Raw genomic sequence first — 17863 nt, forward strand, 5'->3', positions numbered from 1 at the left:
TTTATTTTATTTTTAAATATTATATTATATTTATAATATTTGATTTCCACTTTTTATTTTATATTTTCAAAATATGATGAAAAGACAAACAAGTTGTTGATTGAAGCGGTCTTAGCTCTATCTTCATAAGTAAAATTTCAAATTGTAAATAAAATTGCACTAAAAAAATCATTGTCATGGTGGTGGAAAGTGATGCTGTGTTGGCCACACCACCCCACTGTTTCAACAAACAAACAAGTCACGCGCCGCTCATTCATTCTCTCTTATCACTTGTGCACATTTTTATTGTTATGTTCGCTCAATTTGCTTCAATTCGTACATTACATGTATATAATCAAACACTCCCTCTTTATCGTCAAAATGTTTCTGGGTGTTTATGCTTCTCTATATTGTTTCGTTTTCTCATACTTATTATCTTTTTCAAAAAGAATTGGCAAAATACCCATTGCTTGTGTTAAGAGTTAACTTAATTTTTTTAGTGTTATAATGCAGAAGAAAGAATTTATTAAAAAAAGAGCGGTTTTCATTCTCCCTTGTAATTCTACTGCTTTGTTGTTCATAAACCTTGTGGAAGGACACAGAAATTTAGAGTAAGCGTATTGTGTTGTGTTAGGAGTAGAGCACATATGGTATACAACAAGTTATGCAATTCCTGAAACTTGCTCGCCTTCTTATGCCATACGTGAGGAGGCTACATCTTCATTCGGAGCCATTGCCATCACAAAGCACCTACAAATTTAACAGTATTGATGATGCTGTGGCTTTGTTTCACCACATGGTCGGTATTCATCCCCTGCCATCAATTGTAGAATTCACCAAAATCTTGGGAACCATTGGGAAGATGAGATACTATGCCACAGCTATTGATCTTTATACCCTAATGGAATATAAGGGTGTTGTGCCGTTTATAGTTACTTTTAACATCGTGATCAACTGTTTCTGCCACGTGGGTCGGATGGATTTTGCTTTCTCTGTAATGAGTATGATTCTTAAGTGGGGTTGTCGACCAAATGTTGTGACTTTTACTACGCTGGTGAAGGGGTTCTGTGTGATAAAATGCTGGATGCACTATACATTTACGATGAAATGGTTGCACGAAGGATTCGGTTTGATGATGTTCTGTATGGAACCTTAATCAATGGGCTGTGTAAGAGTAAGAAGGGGAAAACAAGAGCTGTCGTTCAACTGCTTCAAAAAATGCAGGAGGGACAGTTGGTTAAGCCCAATCTTGTAATATACAATACAGTTGTCCATGGTTTGTGCAAAGTGGACATGTAAATGAGACACGTGTTTTGTGTTCTAAAATATTGTTCAGGGAATTTTCCCTGACATTTTCACTTATAGTTCATTAATCTATGGTTTGTGTCATGTAGGCCAACAAAAAGAAGTTACATCATTGCTGAATGGTTTTTTTTTTAAACAATAAAGTGGGTGAGGCAAGAGAATTATTTAATGTGATGATTGAGAGAGGTGAACAGCATGACATTATTAATTACAATATTTTGATGAATGGGTATTGTTTAAACAATAAAGTGGGTGAGGCAAGAACATTATTTCATATGATGATTGAAAGAGGTGAACAACCTTGACACTATTACTTACACTATTTTGATGCATGAATATTGTTTAATTGGTAAAGTGAATGAGGCAAGAAATTTATTTCATGGGATGATTGAAAGGGGTTTGGTGCCTGATGTTTGGAGCTATAACATCTTGATTAAAGGTTATTGCAAGTTTGAAAGAGTGGGTGAAGCTATGTATTTACTTGAAGATATTTTTCTTATGAATTTAGTTCCAAACATTATAACTTACAATTCTGTAGTTGACGGCTTATGCAAATCTGTCGGAATTTTGGATGCATGGAAGCTTGTTGATGAAATGCATTATTGTGGTCAACCACCTCCAGATGTAACCTCTTACAATAACTTGTTAGAGTCTTCATGTAGAATTGAGCGTGTTGAAAAGACAATTGCATTTTTTAAACACCTCATCTTTGAAAGAAGTTTTGCACCTAATGTTTGGAGTTACAACATCTTGATTAGTGGTTGTTGCAAGAATAGAAGATTGGATGAAGCCATTAATCTTTTTAATCATATGTGTTTCAAGATTTTGGTTCCAGATATTGTAACATACAATATGTTCTTAGATGCTTTATTCAACGGGCAGCAACTTGACAAGGCAATTGCATTATTAGTCCAAATTGTTGATCAAGGTATTAGCCCAAATTTGCAAACATACAATTTACTTCTTAATGGGTTGCACAAAGGTGGGAAGTCAAAGACTGCACAAAAGATTTCCTTGTATCTTTCCATGAGAGGTTACCATCCGGATGTCCAAACATATATAATCAATGAGCTTTGTAAAGGTGGATTGTGAGGATAAAGAAGGACCATGCTGTTAAAATAAATGGAAGGCATTTATTGCCTCCCTTCCATAAATTTTGAGTCAGTTATTCATCTCTGGAGAAACAAAGTTAGAATGGTGAAGCTGAGAAGCTTTTTTAAGAAATGTTCACCAGATGTGCAGAAAACAAGGTCAGAAGTTTTAGTTTCAATTTAATTAACTTTTATGGTTCTCAAAGGCTTGTTATGTTTGGGTCACATATGTTGGACTAGATAATGTTCTGTATTCTATTATCTCAAATCCCAATTCTATTTTCCTTTTCAAATACATAATAACTGTGCTCTTTTACTAAATTCATTGAAAGAACAACTTTTGGGGAACATGGAAAAGGAAAAAGATTCTTTGATGTATACTTCTTTGACTATTGCTAGACCTTCCTCCTTTGCAATATACATCTCCTTGCATTCACTGATTCTGATTTGTAAAAGTTTACTGAATGGAATCCCTTCTTGCATTTTTGCAAACACCAGAATTTACCTCAGCCAGTCACTAGGCACCCTTGTCCAGAGTCTCATCCATTTTCTCCTGCACCCCTTTTTTTCCCACTATCTTCAATTTCAACTCCAGGTAATATTTAATTATTTATTGCTGATTTGGAGCTTTAAGTATATATGAATGTTATTTATAAATTTCACATGTTTTCTAAGTCAAATCTGAAATTGCTCTTTGTTGTCAATATTATTTTTCTGAGCCTGGATTTCAACCTAAAGCTCATTTTATACCTATGGTAGTGGCCTTTCAATTTTTTGAATAATAATGGATGTGGTTTATAATGGCTGGCATCATAATTTCCCTTTATTATTATAATTATTGTTAATTGGCTTTAGTTATGGGTCTGGCCTGAATATGGTGTTTTTCACTCAAAATTTTGGGTTAGGTGTATGAATTTTTGCTACAGTTGATTGTTTTGTTAAGCTTTAAAGATTAAATTCTTCATTGACCCTTTCAGAATTGGAACGTGAAGTCATTTGTTTATTACATATTATAATAGGTTCAAGAATCTGTTTGTTATACATGTTTTATATTTGTATTTTATGTATATGTATATTCCAGTTAACATGAATATAAAAGACTAATTTCTATTTCAACCTTCATTTTATATTTAATTGCAGGCAATAATAGTGTCATTGAGGCAACAGCTAGAGAAGTTGTTGTTGGTGCTGCTTTATTATTCACTGGTCCTGCAAGCCTTTTCATGGTGGTGCCGAAGAAAAGCCACAAGAATTTTTCTTTGATGTGCATGGTCAGTAGTCATAGTTTTTCAGCCTACGAAAAATGGTAAAGGCAGACCAAAAAATACATTGGAGGAAATTATTAAAAGGGTCATTGTGAATAATATCCCTAAGAATTTGGTTTTTTTATCAAGCCCAGTAGCTTCTTGTAATCTATGTAGCTGACCTTAAGGGTATGAGGCTATTGTTGTTGTGCATGGTGAGCTGTCATAGCTAAACGGTTAAATGCTACATTGTTTTAAGTCATTAATTGGGTGAAATTTGTTTTTTTACATCTATTTGCAGATGAAGAGGATCCTAAAGTACATCTTGGGCAGCTTGATGTTGATCATAGGTTCCTGCCAAATCTCTTTATTTCCTCTTTCCTCCTTATTCATGGTCTTTGTTTAAGAGAATTCTGATTAAAAAAAAAGGACCAAAGTTCTTCCTAATGGCATACACTCATTTTTTCATTTATCATTTTCTGGAAAATTTAACTTAGAATCTATGTCAAAGTATTTCCAAGAAGCAGAGAGGGTGCTTATGTTATTGCATCCAGATATTGATGCCACTTTTTCCTGATTTAGCTTATAATGAACTTCTTAGTAAGCTATTTGAGGAACTTGGTGTGGCTGTTGATGATGTGACAGAATTAATTGAGAGTTGGCACCAATTTTCTAGCAAATTTTACTATGTAAGTTCCATTATAATATGTCTTAATTAGTAGTTTGTAGATATAGAAAGAAACTAATGCATGGTAACATCTCTTTCTGGGTATAATATCAAATGTTATTGATTTGATTTGTTATCAAGCAGGGAGTAGATAGAGACAGGGAAAGAAAGACATTGTGCCTACTGGGAATTGGTTCTGAATGACATACAGGATACTTTTGAACTCCTGACCAATTTACAATGAAAAAGATGGGTAGATGATTATCTTCAGTAGTTTCCCCAAGCTTGCAAAAGATATGAAAGGGACAATTAAGGCAGAAAAATGGTTGGATGTCTAAATGTTTAGATTAATATTCCTATGATTAATGAATCCATCCCTTCTATAATGGAGGTAATTTATCTAGGGATAAGTGTAAATGTTTCTGTAAGTTTGTTAGGGGCATTCGAATGTCACAAAATTTCATCCCTGCAAGCTGCTACCGCAATATGCTCATTGTGTATTTGAATAGCTCATATGCTTCCTCCCTACTGGATGTGAAACAGATATTAATGTTTACTTGGATGGCCTTGAAGCTTATGGCATGTGCAGCAACTTTCTACATCATTAAAGTGTATACTGTACTTGACAAGAAACTTGAGCAAGTTGATTCTACTGTGGCTTTTTGGTCTCGGGAAAGATTTGAAGCTTTTTCATCTATTTTTATTTTGTAAGGGAGTGGAAAGAGCAGATTCATTCTTTTGTGCCTCTATTGATTTCAACCATACTAGACCTTTCAAGTATTCATGGACCATGTTTTCTTTCGAGAACAATTGATATTAAAGAAAGTATCAATATGCTGAGCTTCATTATAATGTCCTAATTTTAACATTATTGAGTTGAACTTGTATTGTGCAATGGTTGTCTTTGTTGTTGACTAAGTAAAGATAAGTATTTCATTCTCTATGGATCTGTTTTTTTATGAGCTGAGCTTACATTTTTCTGTTTTCTGGAACTGAGCAAATAGGAGTTGCTCTATATTAAAGTGCAAAGGTTACAATACTCAAATACCAAACAGTAGTGGCTCTATTTTGAATTACATATGCTATTTTGGACTTAATCTTGTGCTGCAGGATAGTGTAATGCTTAAACCATGTAGCTGGAGATGTAGACAATTGTGCAATTCATGATTGGACTGGAAAATGCAACTTGATAACTTATGAATCTAAACTGTTGCAAGACAATAAGTCCTCTATCCATCTATAGTTAAAATTCCCCCGAAGATGATTCTAATATTTTCGTTTGTTGCTGGAACGGGTGCAATAGCTTATTTTTACTACTCACGTATGCATAAAATATTTAATATCTTATTTAGGTTAAGCTGCTTTAAGTGAAATCTGAAATAACTATCTGCTTTTTAATTTGCATTACAATGTAAAGCTATTTTGTTGTACTTAGAGTTTTTTATGAATTAATTATACGTAATCTCTCTAGTCAGCTGCATAAAATCTCTAGTTTCTATATTTCAAAATAATTTTTGACTAGATTTTATTTATCTTTCCATCAAACTCAAGAAGACAAGTCAGGTCTCTTTTCTCGGATAAATTAGATGATTAAGACAATTATTTTTTACTTAACACCAATACATGAGTAATGAGTCTTTCTTAGCATAATAATATCTTGTAGTGAAGACTTGGCTTGATGGGGCTGAAAGATGTTGTTTTTGATGGAAAATATTTATTGATTGAAATAAACACAGCTTTTCTGAACGCAAGGTGGAGGGAGAACCTAAATAGTTTAATAAAGAGGTAACATCATTATTTTTTGGATTTAAAAACCTTTTGGAAGAATTACAAGGTTGAAGAAATATGTAGAAGGCAACAAATATTGCTTATGGTGTTAGGTTTAAGATTTTTCATATTCCTCTTAAAATTATTTTAAAAGTCAAAATTTGTCAAACAAAACTCATTCAAAAAATTGTTCTAAAAAAATATTTTTAAAAACTTATTTGATTTAATTTTTATTTTTAACTTTTTAAGTTAATTTATTTTTAAATTTAAAAATACATATAAAAACTTACTATGCTAGATAGTAGATAGAACTGGTTACATTTTATCAATGAAATACCTAAAGCAGCAAATTGAGCGAGGTTTGAATTGAATTTCCTCTAATGGCATCCCTTCAAAAAATGCAGCAGCAACAGTAATAATAATAATTCTTTAATCAAAATATTCTTCTGCTAAATTTCTTTCAGCTTCAGCTCCAGAAATTAGTTCCCCTAATTGTGATAATTTCCGTGAATTGGGCCAAATCATTACCCCGTAACATAGATGGGCCCGGCCCAAACCTGACCCGGCAACCCAATCTTTTAAATCGAGTTCCGAAGCCATATTCTCAGTCTCTAGGGTTTTTGATCGTTGTTGTTCTAAAGCACTCATCCACACATTCTCCGTCGCCACGACAACAATGGTGATTACCATTTCACAGCTTCTTCTTCTTCATTCGTCATATTTTTCACAGCTTCTTCGTTTTGATATTGATTTAACGTAACGTAACAGGCTCCAAAGAAAGGTGCGAAAGGTGGAGTTGTAGCAGCAAAGAAGAAGGTTCAGGAGAAGGTAACGAACCCTTTGTTCGAGAAGCGTCCGAAGCAGTTCGGGATCGGAGGCGCGCTGCCGCCGAAGCGGGACCTGACGCGCTTCGTGAAGTGGCCGAAGAACGTCCAAATCCAACGCAAGAAGCGCATCCTCAAGCAGAGGCTCAAGGTCCCTCCGGCTCTCAACCAGTTCACCAAAACCCTCGACAAAAATCTCGGTAAAATATGCTCCTTTTCCGTCAACATCTAAAAATATAATTTAAATATATAAAAATGTCTTCAGGAATACAAGAAAAATTGTGAAATTTACATTTAATTGTTGATTAATTAAGTTGTGTTTTCGTGAAACTCTCAGCAACAAATCTTTTTAAAATGCTGCTGAAGTACAGGCCGGAGGACAAGGCGGAGAAGAAGGAGAGGCTGTTGAAGAGGGCTCAGGCTGAGGCTGATGGGAAACCTGTTGAGGCCAAGAAGCCTATTGTTGTCAAATATGGTCTCAACCACGTTACCTACCTTATTGAGCAGGTCTTTTTTAATTGTTGTTGACGTGGTTTTTGTTGTCTTATTATTGTTAATTGTTAATAGTACTGCCAAGGTTTTAAATTGCGGTTGTGGCTGCCGTTATCCCTCATCATTGTGAGAGATTGTGGATGTTTTAAGTGTAATTCTGGCTGTAGAGAACTAAAAAATGTGACTGAATTTGTAGTTGTAGACTTTTTTTAAACATTGAGTATTGCTGTAAATATGCAATTTGCCTGTGAAATATGTTAGTTGTGTTGTTTTTGTCGTTTGGAATTGTTGAGTTCCTAGCCTTTAGTGAATAATAATATAGGAGAATTTGGGTTTTTAATCGAGTTTATTCTGATGAGGATATTGATGTTTTTTGAATTGTGAAGCTTCCTGTGTTTGGATATTTGATAAAGAATGAAGTAAGAATATAATGGAGTGGAATGAATTTATCATTCTATTGCTGAGATTAGATATTCGTATGATGTAATGGAAAAACAGAGTGTTTGTCTTGAGCCCTTTGGAGGGAAGGAAAGAAAAAGAGGGTCATTGGTGGAAACAAAATGCATTTCCTCTCTTTTTGCCCCATTTTGTTCCAACTTACTTTAAACAATTCAAGCGATGGAGTCTGATGTCATTATTCTGTTCTGTTCCATTGCATTTCTTTTCATCAATCCAAAAAGTCTAACAAGTTCATCTTATTAGAAATCTGTCTGTGAGGAATTTCTTTCAGAGCAAAACAAAACAAGTTAAATTTTTTGAAAACTAAATAATATATTTTCTCTTATTATTGTTGTTATTTGATGCTTGGAAGGGAATGAATGAATATGCATAGACAAGTAAAGATTTTCTTGTGGTATTTGAGTAACATTTCTTTTATTTGTTTTGTCAGAACAAGGCACAACTGGTTGTGATTGCTCATGACGTGGACCCAATTGAGCTGGTAGTCTGGCTTCCAGCATTGTGCAGGAAGATGGAAATTCCATACTGCATTGTCAAGGGCAAAGCACGCTTGGGAACAGTAATTATATTGATTGACCAAAACAATGTTTTCAAAACTACTGATTTATGGTTAATTTGGTTATTCAGTTGATTCATATGCCGCTTTTGACAGATTGTCCACAAGAAAACTGCTTCAGTTTTGTGCTTGACAACTGTCAAGAATGAAGACAAGATGGAGTTCAGTAGAATCCTAGAAGCTATTAAGGTAGCTTAGATTGTATTTTGTTTGTTTGGTACCCCTCTAATGGATGAAATTAACTGAATCTGTTTGGTTTCTGACGTATACTTGTTTTCTTTTCAGGCCAACTTCAATGACAAGTACGATGAATACAGAAAGAAGTGGGGTGGTGGAATCATGGGTTCGAAGTCCCAAGCCAAGACCAGGGCCAAGGAGAAGCTCCTTGCCAAGGAAGCAGCCCAAAGAATGAACTAGATTAAGTTGCTTTTACATTATTAAGGTTGTCATTTTTCTATATCTTATATGGGAGCATATACAAGTTAAAATGTGAGGTTTTACTTCATTTTGGTAGCTGGTAATCCACAAGGACCGATTTTGATCGTTGATTTTTCGAAGTTATTTTAAACTTAGCATTGGAATGTTTTCCTTTTTCGGTTCAGGAGTTCCTATAATCAGTATTGAGATTTTGCAGCAATTCAGTAGTGTGGTGTTGCTTATTGATCGTGGACCCTTTTCAACATGTTGGGAGCGTATACGTCTAAAAATAAGGAAAAAGGGGGATTATAATTTCATAGTTTATGTGCTTCATGTGCTTAAACTTTATGATCGTATCAAGTCGTATTTGTGTTCTGCTTTTTCTTGTTGGAATATATTGTAGGCATATTTTAAAAAGAAAACGTGATACCTATTTTCACCAAGACATTAGAAATACAACATAACAAACTATCATTCAATTGTATTGGTGATTCTCATCTCATCCAATGATTCTTTAACTGTGTTTTGGGGTATTTTCACTGTCTATAAGTAAGAATACAATACTTTCTCCTTTCCATTTCTTTGATTCGATCATACTGTGGATGAATAATGATCATATTTAAACATGCATGCATAACATTAGATATTTTGTGCTAAGAAAATTGTATAACAATAACAGTATTATCAAATGAGGAATTTGACACAATTATTCGTAATAAATTTAAAAGTATATTTAAAAGGTACAATTTTGTCAATGATGTATTTTTTTGTAACATTATTTTTTAATTTCGTAATTATTAGTTAAAAATATTATATGTATCCAAAAAACAAAATATTATGAATAATTTAAAATTTAACCACATATTTGTAAAATTATTAGTTTTGAAATATATTTAACTTTTTATATTATTATTATAGTATTGTATGATATTTTAGTATTAATTTACATATCTATTTTTTTTATCATCTTTTAGTTTGAAATATATACTATATAATATCATCTTAAAACTATTATATAATAAATATTATTAATGTAATTAGTTAAATTTTTTATTAACTATACTCCTTCGGGTTTTAAATATAAAAAAAATTTAATTAATTTTATCTTATTTAATGTTATTAACTCTTAAATATTTTTCATTTAATTGAGGTACTAATTTTAATGATTATTTTTTATTTTTGATATTTAATTCCAATGAAGGATAAATTAAAAAAAATTAAGTGAAATTTATGTAATTAAATGTGACTAGTAACTTTCTTAATTAGTATGATATTTTTCTTCTTATATTTAGTAATTTGATACAATGTCTTCGATTACATTTATTAGACTTCCACATCATATGTAATATGTAAATATCTTATTATTATAAATTTTTCTCAAGGCTTATGATAACGTATAATATTTTATTTTAATTAATAATTTGGTAGACCTTACGTATCATATCTCATTCCAAAGATCAATTAAATATTAGAGTCTACTATTAGTGTTAATTTAATTTATTAATTCTTATAATCTTTGAATGGATGCATTGATTTTGGAAGTTACACTTTTCCCGATATAAATGATGACTTGGGCACTATAAACTGTAATATGAAAGCAAGAAACTTATAATATATTCCAAGCAGAAAAATGCCTGTATAAATATTACACTTTAGTGTGACAAGTCCTAGCCTTTAATCACGAAGACAAATCTACTATGTGTTGATTATTAAGTAGGTTACATTGTTACCCAAATGAAGGGCAAAATAATGAATAGCCCATAGAAGCATAATAATGCCTATGGCTTAGTAATAACTTGCATCATAATCACAAAAATTTAGAATGAAAATAATGGACTTTGATAAATATTATGTAATGTAATAATGCTACAGAAGGCAGTTGTTCACTGGGGGAGGGGGCATGCTTGGGATCCCTTGTAGCAGCAGAGAATAATATATAAGAAAGTGGAAACGAAAAAGCCATATAGTTGTTGTTGTCGTTATCGTCGTCTTTGTCCTATTCTGTATTCCTAAGGCTTTCAGTGGCGAGCCACAATTTCTTCTGGATGACAAAAATAACTTCATTGCCATCTTGGTCAGAGTCAGCACTAGCATCAGCAGTTGCAACTGCTTCCCAGTGCATTGCTGTTAGGTACTTCTTGACAAAATCAATCACATGCTGTTTATCTCTTATGATGATGAAACCTGTAGGCCTAAGCAAACGGTCCATCTCAATCAATAGATCCTCTTTACTGCACCCTCTTGTTTCAATGTCAGAAAACACAGTCCATGCATGGAGTAAATCGTAAGTCCGGGGGTATGTTGAATATGCTTCACACCTGTTAAAAGATATATTCCTTCAGTAAATATCACTTTTGTCAATCACATCCATCCATACCCAGATTTTGATTCTGAATAATACAAGGAGGAGCTACTAATAAATGGATTTGGTTCCTCTAAAGTGAGGAAGTGCACTTTAGAGAATAAAATGTAGCTACAACCTGGAATGGTTGATTAATAAATCAACAATTGAGATTTGTGATAAAGTTAAGGGTAAGATGTGTTTTAGGTCTCTTAAGATCTGGTCAAACTTGATTTTAGTCAATATATTTTGAAAACAATAGTTTTGGTTCTCATATTTTCAAAATGGAGTGGATTTTGTCTCACTTCACCTATTCTTCATTGAGTTAGCTAGAGACAAAATTCCACCATTTTAAAAAATACAACGACCAAAACTACCATTTTTAAAATGTAGGGGCTAAAACCAAATTTGACCAAATCTTAAGGAACTTAAAACACATTTTACCCTAAAATTAAAAACATGTGTAACAAACTGTAAAATTAATTATAACTTCAACCACTGATTTTTTAATCAATAAATATCAGTGCACTTTAGAGGAACCAAATCCCTAATAAAAAATAACAAATTGAATCAAGGGTACACAACAAGTTCAAGCAATGAAGTAACAAATCTCAATGGCTTATTTAGTCAAATCACCAAGTTCTCTCACAAATCACCATCAGCCAAGTCATGGATCTTGAAATCAGATATCATCAAATGAGACTAAAAAGGTGAAGTGAGTCAAATGCATAGAAAGATATCAAAGATGCAATAAATTTATGCTTCAGGAAAACAGGTTTTAATACCAGTCATGGATAGACCCTATGAGGCCTCTGTCATATACAAGCTTAAGTGTGTTTGGCCCATCACGAGGTACTACATTCATCACCCAAACATCTTTTCCTTTAAGAGCAGCTGCAAATGAACCCATGTTTGCTTTCATGTCCATCACATTCCTCACTGTGTTCGACGAGATTTTTGGACCCAATAGATTCCAGTAATTCTCAACTCTTCCTTGCCATAGTTCCTGTACCACAGGACAAGAGTTAAGCCAATAGCCTATTTATCTAATGGTACCTTTGTTAGTTCAATAATTTATATACTCACAAGAACAAGAACCTAATTAAAACAAACCAGAGAATAAATTGCAAATTCCAATTACCGTATCCTTTTCAAACATTTCATTTGAATAGCCAAAGTCAGCTAATCTAGGAGGAGGAGTGGTCAATCTTGCAGGCCATGGAGCTAATCCACTACCCTTGGCTCTGTTGTCATCTGATAAGATCAACAAAAAAATTATCAGGTGGTGTCTTGGAATATAGGCTGCATGCACTCAAAGCAATTGCACAACTTCAATAAACAGTAGCCAAGAAGATGGAAAAAAAATTGAAGTATTTCAAATAATAGACATTAATTGTTTAGCTAGGAGCATTTAGTGTCAGCTCAGCACAGGTAATTCATGGATGATATAATACAAAATAACAGGATTGATTAATGAGTACTGTAAGTGCAATCAAGATGCATATGTTGGCCTAAGTAAATGTATTTCTCTTCAATAAAGGGGGGTACCACTGCTGGCTTACATGAACCTGTAATTTATTATTGTTCAGTAAATATTTATTACATTGCCATAATAGCATAGTGCCATAGTTTCTTCTTTGGTCATTCTCTAACAATAATCAGCCTTGTATTTCAATGTTTTCACTCTTTCCCTTCCTCTCTTTTCATAACAATCGTGTGCCAATCAAATAACCTTTTGGATTTTGAACATGGCATATTCCTCAACCTAATTAGAGGAGATGAAGATGGCAAAACTGACCTCAATGGCCATTCAGTGTTTATGACTAGTTATTAGTTCCCATAAATTATTATTACTCTACAAAGTGGCAGCTTATTGACAGAATCTGAGAAGGCTAGTAGCCCCTCACTTCTCAGGGACATTTCATTCATTTAGGAGATCAACTAATCCACAGAATAAATATACAATTGGCAGATACACACTAAAAAGAAGCAACAATATATTGCTAGTAAAAAAGAAATAACTAGAAATATACAAGGCATAGAAATAAAGTGCAAAAACCATCACATATTTTCAATACCACGTGAGAAAAAGGTACTCACGGTCAGAGTAAGGTGTTATGCAGGCTTCCATATTCACTCCAAAAACTGCATCTGGGTCATCATCAGACTGGCAAAGAGGAGGGCGAGTGCCGGGTTCTCTCTCCATATAGCATTCATTTGTCAGAGGTTTTTGCCAGATGACAGTTTGGTCCTTCTTTGCAGCAATTCTCCAACACATACGTCCCACAAGGGCACTCATTTCTCTCCAAATCCTTCGATCCTCTTCATCCTGAGCATATGCTTCTGGAGATGAGTATGCAAAGTAACCCCCTGGCCTAAGCAACCGGTCTAGCTCAAGGAGTAGTATTCCATCCCTTTGAAGCCAATCAATCCGGCAACGAGAACAGTGCGCAAGTTCAAAAGATCTGCTAGGGTAAGGGAGTCTCTTAGTTCCCAAGACACCAAGATATGCAGGAATTCCTCTTTCTAGAGCAAACTGAATTTGATTTTGATGCACATCATTGGGCGCCAAGGACATTGCGATGATATCAGATGAAAGAAGATAAGCTCCAAAACTCGCAACACCGCAGCCAACATCAAGAACCGTCCGCAGTCTTCCTTCATTATTGAGATTATGGTGTGAAAAATTGAGCATCTGCAATACAAACTCACTGTGAGGTCTATGAGATGAAAGTGAATTTAAATAATCAGAATGCACCAAACAACTAACACTGTCAAACATGGTCTTGAAAAGACCTATTAACTGATAGTATACATCATATTTCCATCAATAAAATGAATGCATACTTCATAACACGGATAAAGTCCAATGATTCTATCAGTTGAAAAACAGAATGCATATAGCATTTCATTATGCTTTATAGAGATAACCAGTAAACCTTACATTTGCAATAGATGCAATGTACTTGTCAGCTCCGTAGTGAAAATGTGTCCCTCCTCCAGGAAACACTATCTTTTCACCTTTTACAATCATCCAGTTCTGGTCAGACTTCTCGTGTGCAAGGTGAGTGTGTGGAATATTTACTTTCCACACCTCATCTCTGCTCTGTGGCCACTTAATAGGGATCTGAAACACCATAGAAACAACAATTGTTTTAGCATTGACAAAATTATACAAATGTATTAATGAGGATATGTTGAAGTTGAAGATCACATCGAGTCTCGGCATATTCTTTACCTTGTATCCTGCCGGAGGAGGAATCAAACAATTAAATCTCCTTTCTGAAGGAGGACAATGTCTCTCATAGTGTTCCATCAAAGAAAGATCCAGCTTCAGTCTCATTTGATAGATAAGATGTCTGTCTAAGCAGGGAATCAACTCTGAATGACGATCATCACAAACCTTCAAAAACAGAAGCATTGCAAATTCCATTAGATTGATGATATTTCCAAAAGTAGAGCCTCATCTGTATGATATGCACCACCTTGAACTAGATAAGGGATCAAAAGATATTCACTCAGATATTTACACAGTACAGATGGTGAATCTATTTCAACCGAGCCTGAGGAGGAAGATAACCTGAATATGGTGATGAAAATAATGAAGAATTTAATTATCTTGCTTAGCTTTTCCTCCTTCACTATGGTGATGTTCTGGTCTCTTGTTTATTTATGAAACTTAAAATTATTTTATGCAATTAAGACTGTTGTTGCTTGACTTTGATATTAATTATGAATATGCTATTAGTTTTGTTCAAGTTTTCTATTATCAGATGGACATGCATTATTTATTAGTAACTTAATAAAGTGTGTAGTTACGTATATACTTATCAAAATATATAAATATTTTTTATAAACTGTATGCAATTAAATTAAAACAACTAATATATAGAACCAAAATAAATATTCATGAAATATAATAGCAGAGTCATAAAGTGCAAGCTTAGAACCAAAAAAAGAGTGTTCATGAAGAAATAGAGTGAAGTGTGTCTTGAGTTTTGCTTGCACATAAACTTACAGGGAAACTCTTTGGTACAATATCAGCCTCACCATCTCCCTGCATAATACTTGATGAAGATTCATCTTGCTTGCTATCAGCATCATCATCTGCACCCAAATATGATGCCCCAAGTCTTTTCAATGACTTGCTGCCATATTCAAGTGCAGACGAACCACTATTCTGAGAACCAATGATGGATCCATGGTACACATATAGAAAACCAAGAAAGATTGCCACACCACAAACGGAAGCAACTAAATGCTTCTTTTGCAATCCATCAGATCTTCCCCTCGTCATTTATCAGTTTAAAATAATGCAAATCCAAATATACCTTTCACTGCCTACTTATGGACTTTTCTTTTTTTGGTGAAAACCTACTTATGGACTAAAACTGATCACAACTCAGATCCTGTTTCACCAGACATGAAGCACCAAATTTACCATCCAAAAGAACACTTTAACTAGCAACCTCCAAATTTCAAACTAGATAGCATGATCCAGCTTCCTTATAAAGTTTGTAGAAATTGACACTGATAGGGGATTCAAAGAATGACCTGCAGGCAAGGAAGGGGACTGCAGTCAGTAAATAAATACAGATATTCATTACTAATTTGTCTTCTTGATTAAATCATAGAGCTAAACAGAACAAAAACAAAGAACAGATCCAAACACAGACACCAATTTAAAACTTGTTTCTTTTCAAGTCTGACCAGAGTTTGATGGGATGTAAGCAGGTATGAAGAAAGAAAATAGAAATAGAAGAAGATAACAATAATGGGTAACATAATCAAAAGCAATAGTGTACCCCCACCAATTAAAGCAATCCTAATAGAAGAAACAAATGGCCAAGGACAATTTACCACAATTGGAGAGTAACTCAAGCTAATTTAATTAAATCCAACTACTCCATCCACAAGATGCACTCGTAGTTTTCACTTTTCAGTCAAAATTGTGTGCACTAAACGGTCCACAGGGTGAAAACAATAAAGATTACGAAAAAATGAGGTGAAAGAAAGCAATGATGATCACAAATCCATTAACACCTAACCAATGAAAATGATGGATCCACAAAAACCACATGATTCTGATAATTGAATGCATGATATGCAATGGCAAATCTGATTCTGAAAAACATCATTGGATCGAAATCAAATGGTAATGAATGAAATTAATGATAAATATTAGCCAGGGAATTAAATGAAACTCCCAGATCTGGCACAATGCAAAACAGCATCAGCATCAAAAGGAGTAAGACTACTTCATAATTCAACCACCACTAGTGCAACAACACAACAACTAAATAAAAAAAAAAGTGGAATATGGGGTGCATTCAATATCAAAAGCAAACATTTCCATGAGCACTGAAAAGGCCAAACCAAACGAACCCAGATGGCAAAGTGATCCAGATCCAGCAAAAAAATGCAAACCTGATGCAAAATCAGCAGAGAATGTGAAGGGAGAGAAGAAAAAGCTTACTGGGATGGGATCAAATCTGAGGAAGTTAAGAACTCAGATTTAGAGAGAAGCTATATCATACGGAATGATTTCAGTGTTTGCTTTAGATTATCTAATTTGGGAAGTGCAACAGAGGAAAAAGGGAATATGTGTCACAGTGTCCCATAGTAGAGGTAGTTAATTTAAGGTACTTTCTCTCTGTCCCTACCATACTTGCATGAAACTACCCTTTTCATGATTCGGTTATAAATAGTTATAAAAAAATTTGTTAGTCAAATTTAATTTCTGTATAAAAAAATAGTTTAATGAATAACTATAGTCAGTTAAAATATTTTGTGCTAACTAATTAGAAATCAGACATTTTTTTACTGGAGAAATCAGACTTTTAGAGGATTATTATAAAAGTTTTTTTTTAAGGAAGGATAATTATAAAAGATAAAGAAACTTATTATATATGATTTGTCATTGTTAATATATATATATATGAGAGAAAGAAGAGGTTAAGTTACTTCCAAATGATTTTTTATTTTCATTATTCATTTTCTTAAAATTTATTAATTGTAATGAGTAGGAGACGAAAACAATATTAATCCAAATTCAAACACATATTTAAGTAAGAAAAATATTATTACTAGAATTTTTAAGATACTTATAATAAAAATTAACAATAAGATTAACAAACTTATTGTGCACAATAAATTATAATTAAATAAAAATTCTTTACATTCTCGAACCATTTATTCTAAAAACAAAACAATTTTCAGTTCAGTTGTTTCTTAAAAAAAAAAAAAAACAACCCAGTTGTCAATTTTTTTTAACAATTCAAACTTCATTATAAGATAAAGTAATCACTTATTGTATTATGTGAATGGCCGACAAATCAAAGACCAACTAGATGGCTAAATATGTATCAACCTTTTTTCTCTTTTTTATTTGGATAGCACGCTTTTATTTGTCAAGTTACCATGTGATCTAACCCTAATGTAGATCAAGTTACGACATCATCAATTTGGAAATTTTGATAAAATTAAGAAAAAGAAAAATGATGAATTAAGATAAGAGGATGGGAAAATAATATCAAATTTGGAATGAATTGATGAGTTAACCTTGATCCATAAGAAAGAATGTAATTCTTTGATGAAAATCAAGGTTCCAAAGAAGAACTAAGTAAAAGTACTCTCAATTAACAACAAGCTAAATTTTCATTTATTAAAAGGTGTCTCTTATACTAATATTAAATGAGAAGACTCATATAACTTATAAAAG

At 33.3% G+C, this 17863-nt stretch overlaps 3 protein-coding genes across 8 annotated transcripts; 2 read left to right on the plus strand and 1 right to left on the minus strand.

Annotated features, from left to right (window-relative positions):
* The first annotated feature begins 1016 nt into the window (after positions 1-1016).
* LOC112998381 (somatic embryogenesis receptor kinase 2-like) lies at positions 1017-5132 on the plus strand. 4 transcript variants are annotated; one of them, XR_005888810.1, is made up of 6 exons: positions 1017-2534; positions 2874-2970; positions 3516-3834; positions 3921-3969; positions 4221-4308; positions 4431-5132. XR_005888810.1 is itself a non-coding variant. In XM_041010006.1 (6 exons), the coding sequence occupies exons 1-5, from the start codon at positions 2508-2510 to the stop codon at positions 4259-4261; spliced, it is 345 nt and encodes a 114-aa protein (XP_040865940.1). In that variant the 5' UTR covers positions 1017-2507; the 3' UTR covers positions 4262-4308; positions 4431-5132. The 4 variants fall into 4 exon arrangements, 1 of the variants encoding a protein (XP_040865940.1); XM_041010006.1 differs by having other exon boundaries at positions 3516-3646; XR_005888809.1 differs by having other exon boundaries at positions 3921-4308.
* A 1256-nt stretch (positions 5133-6388) lies between these two features.
* LOC100819609 (60S ribosomal protein L7a-1) lies at positions 6389-8930 on the plus strand. The gene is made up of 6 exons (XM_006574439.4): positions 6389-6732; positions 6822-7077; positions 7215-7384; positions 8259-8387; positions 8481-8573; positions 8670-8930. The coding sequence occupies exons 1-6, from the start codon at positions 6730-6732 to the stop codon at positions 8799-8801; spliced, it is 783 nt and encodes a 260-aa protein (XP_006574502.1). The 5' UTR covers positions 6389-6729; the 3' UTR covers positions 8802-8930.
* A 1687-nt stretch (positions 8931-10617) lies between these two features.
* LOC100780043 (probable methyltransferase PMT3) lies at positions 10618-16812 on the minus strand. Of its 3 annotated transcripts, none has more exons than XM_003519419.5 (8): positions 16619-16812; positions 15161-15696; positions 14381-14545; positions 14087-14269; positions 13243-13837; positions 12284-12396; positions 11928-12148; positions 10618-11119 (listed from the first exon to the last, which is right to left on the minus strand). In XM_003519419.5, the coding sequence occupies exons 2-8, from the start codon at positions 15437-15439 to the stop codon at positions 10798-10800; spliced, it is 1878 nt and encodes a 625-aa protein (XP_003519467.1). In that variant the 5' UTR covers positions 15440-15696; positions 16619-16812; the 3' UTR covers positions 10618-10797. The 3 variants fall into 3 exon arrangements, with proteins under 3 accessions (XP_003519467.1, XP_014619496.1, XP_025980193.1); XM_014764010.3 differs by having other exon boundaries at positions 16570-16775; XM_026124408.2 differs by lacking the exon at positions 16619-16812 and adding an exon at positions 16528-16543.
* Between the last annotated feature and the right edge of the window lie 1051 nt (positions 16813-17863).

The sequence above is a fragment of the Glycine max genome, chromosome 2 (genome assembly GCF_000004515.6).
Source record: "Glycine max cultivar Williams 82 chromosome 2, Glycine_max_v4.0, whole genome shotgun sequence".
Lineage (NCBI taxonomy): Eukaryota > Viridiplantae > Streptophyta > Magnoliopsida > Fabales > Fabaceae > Glycine > Glycine max.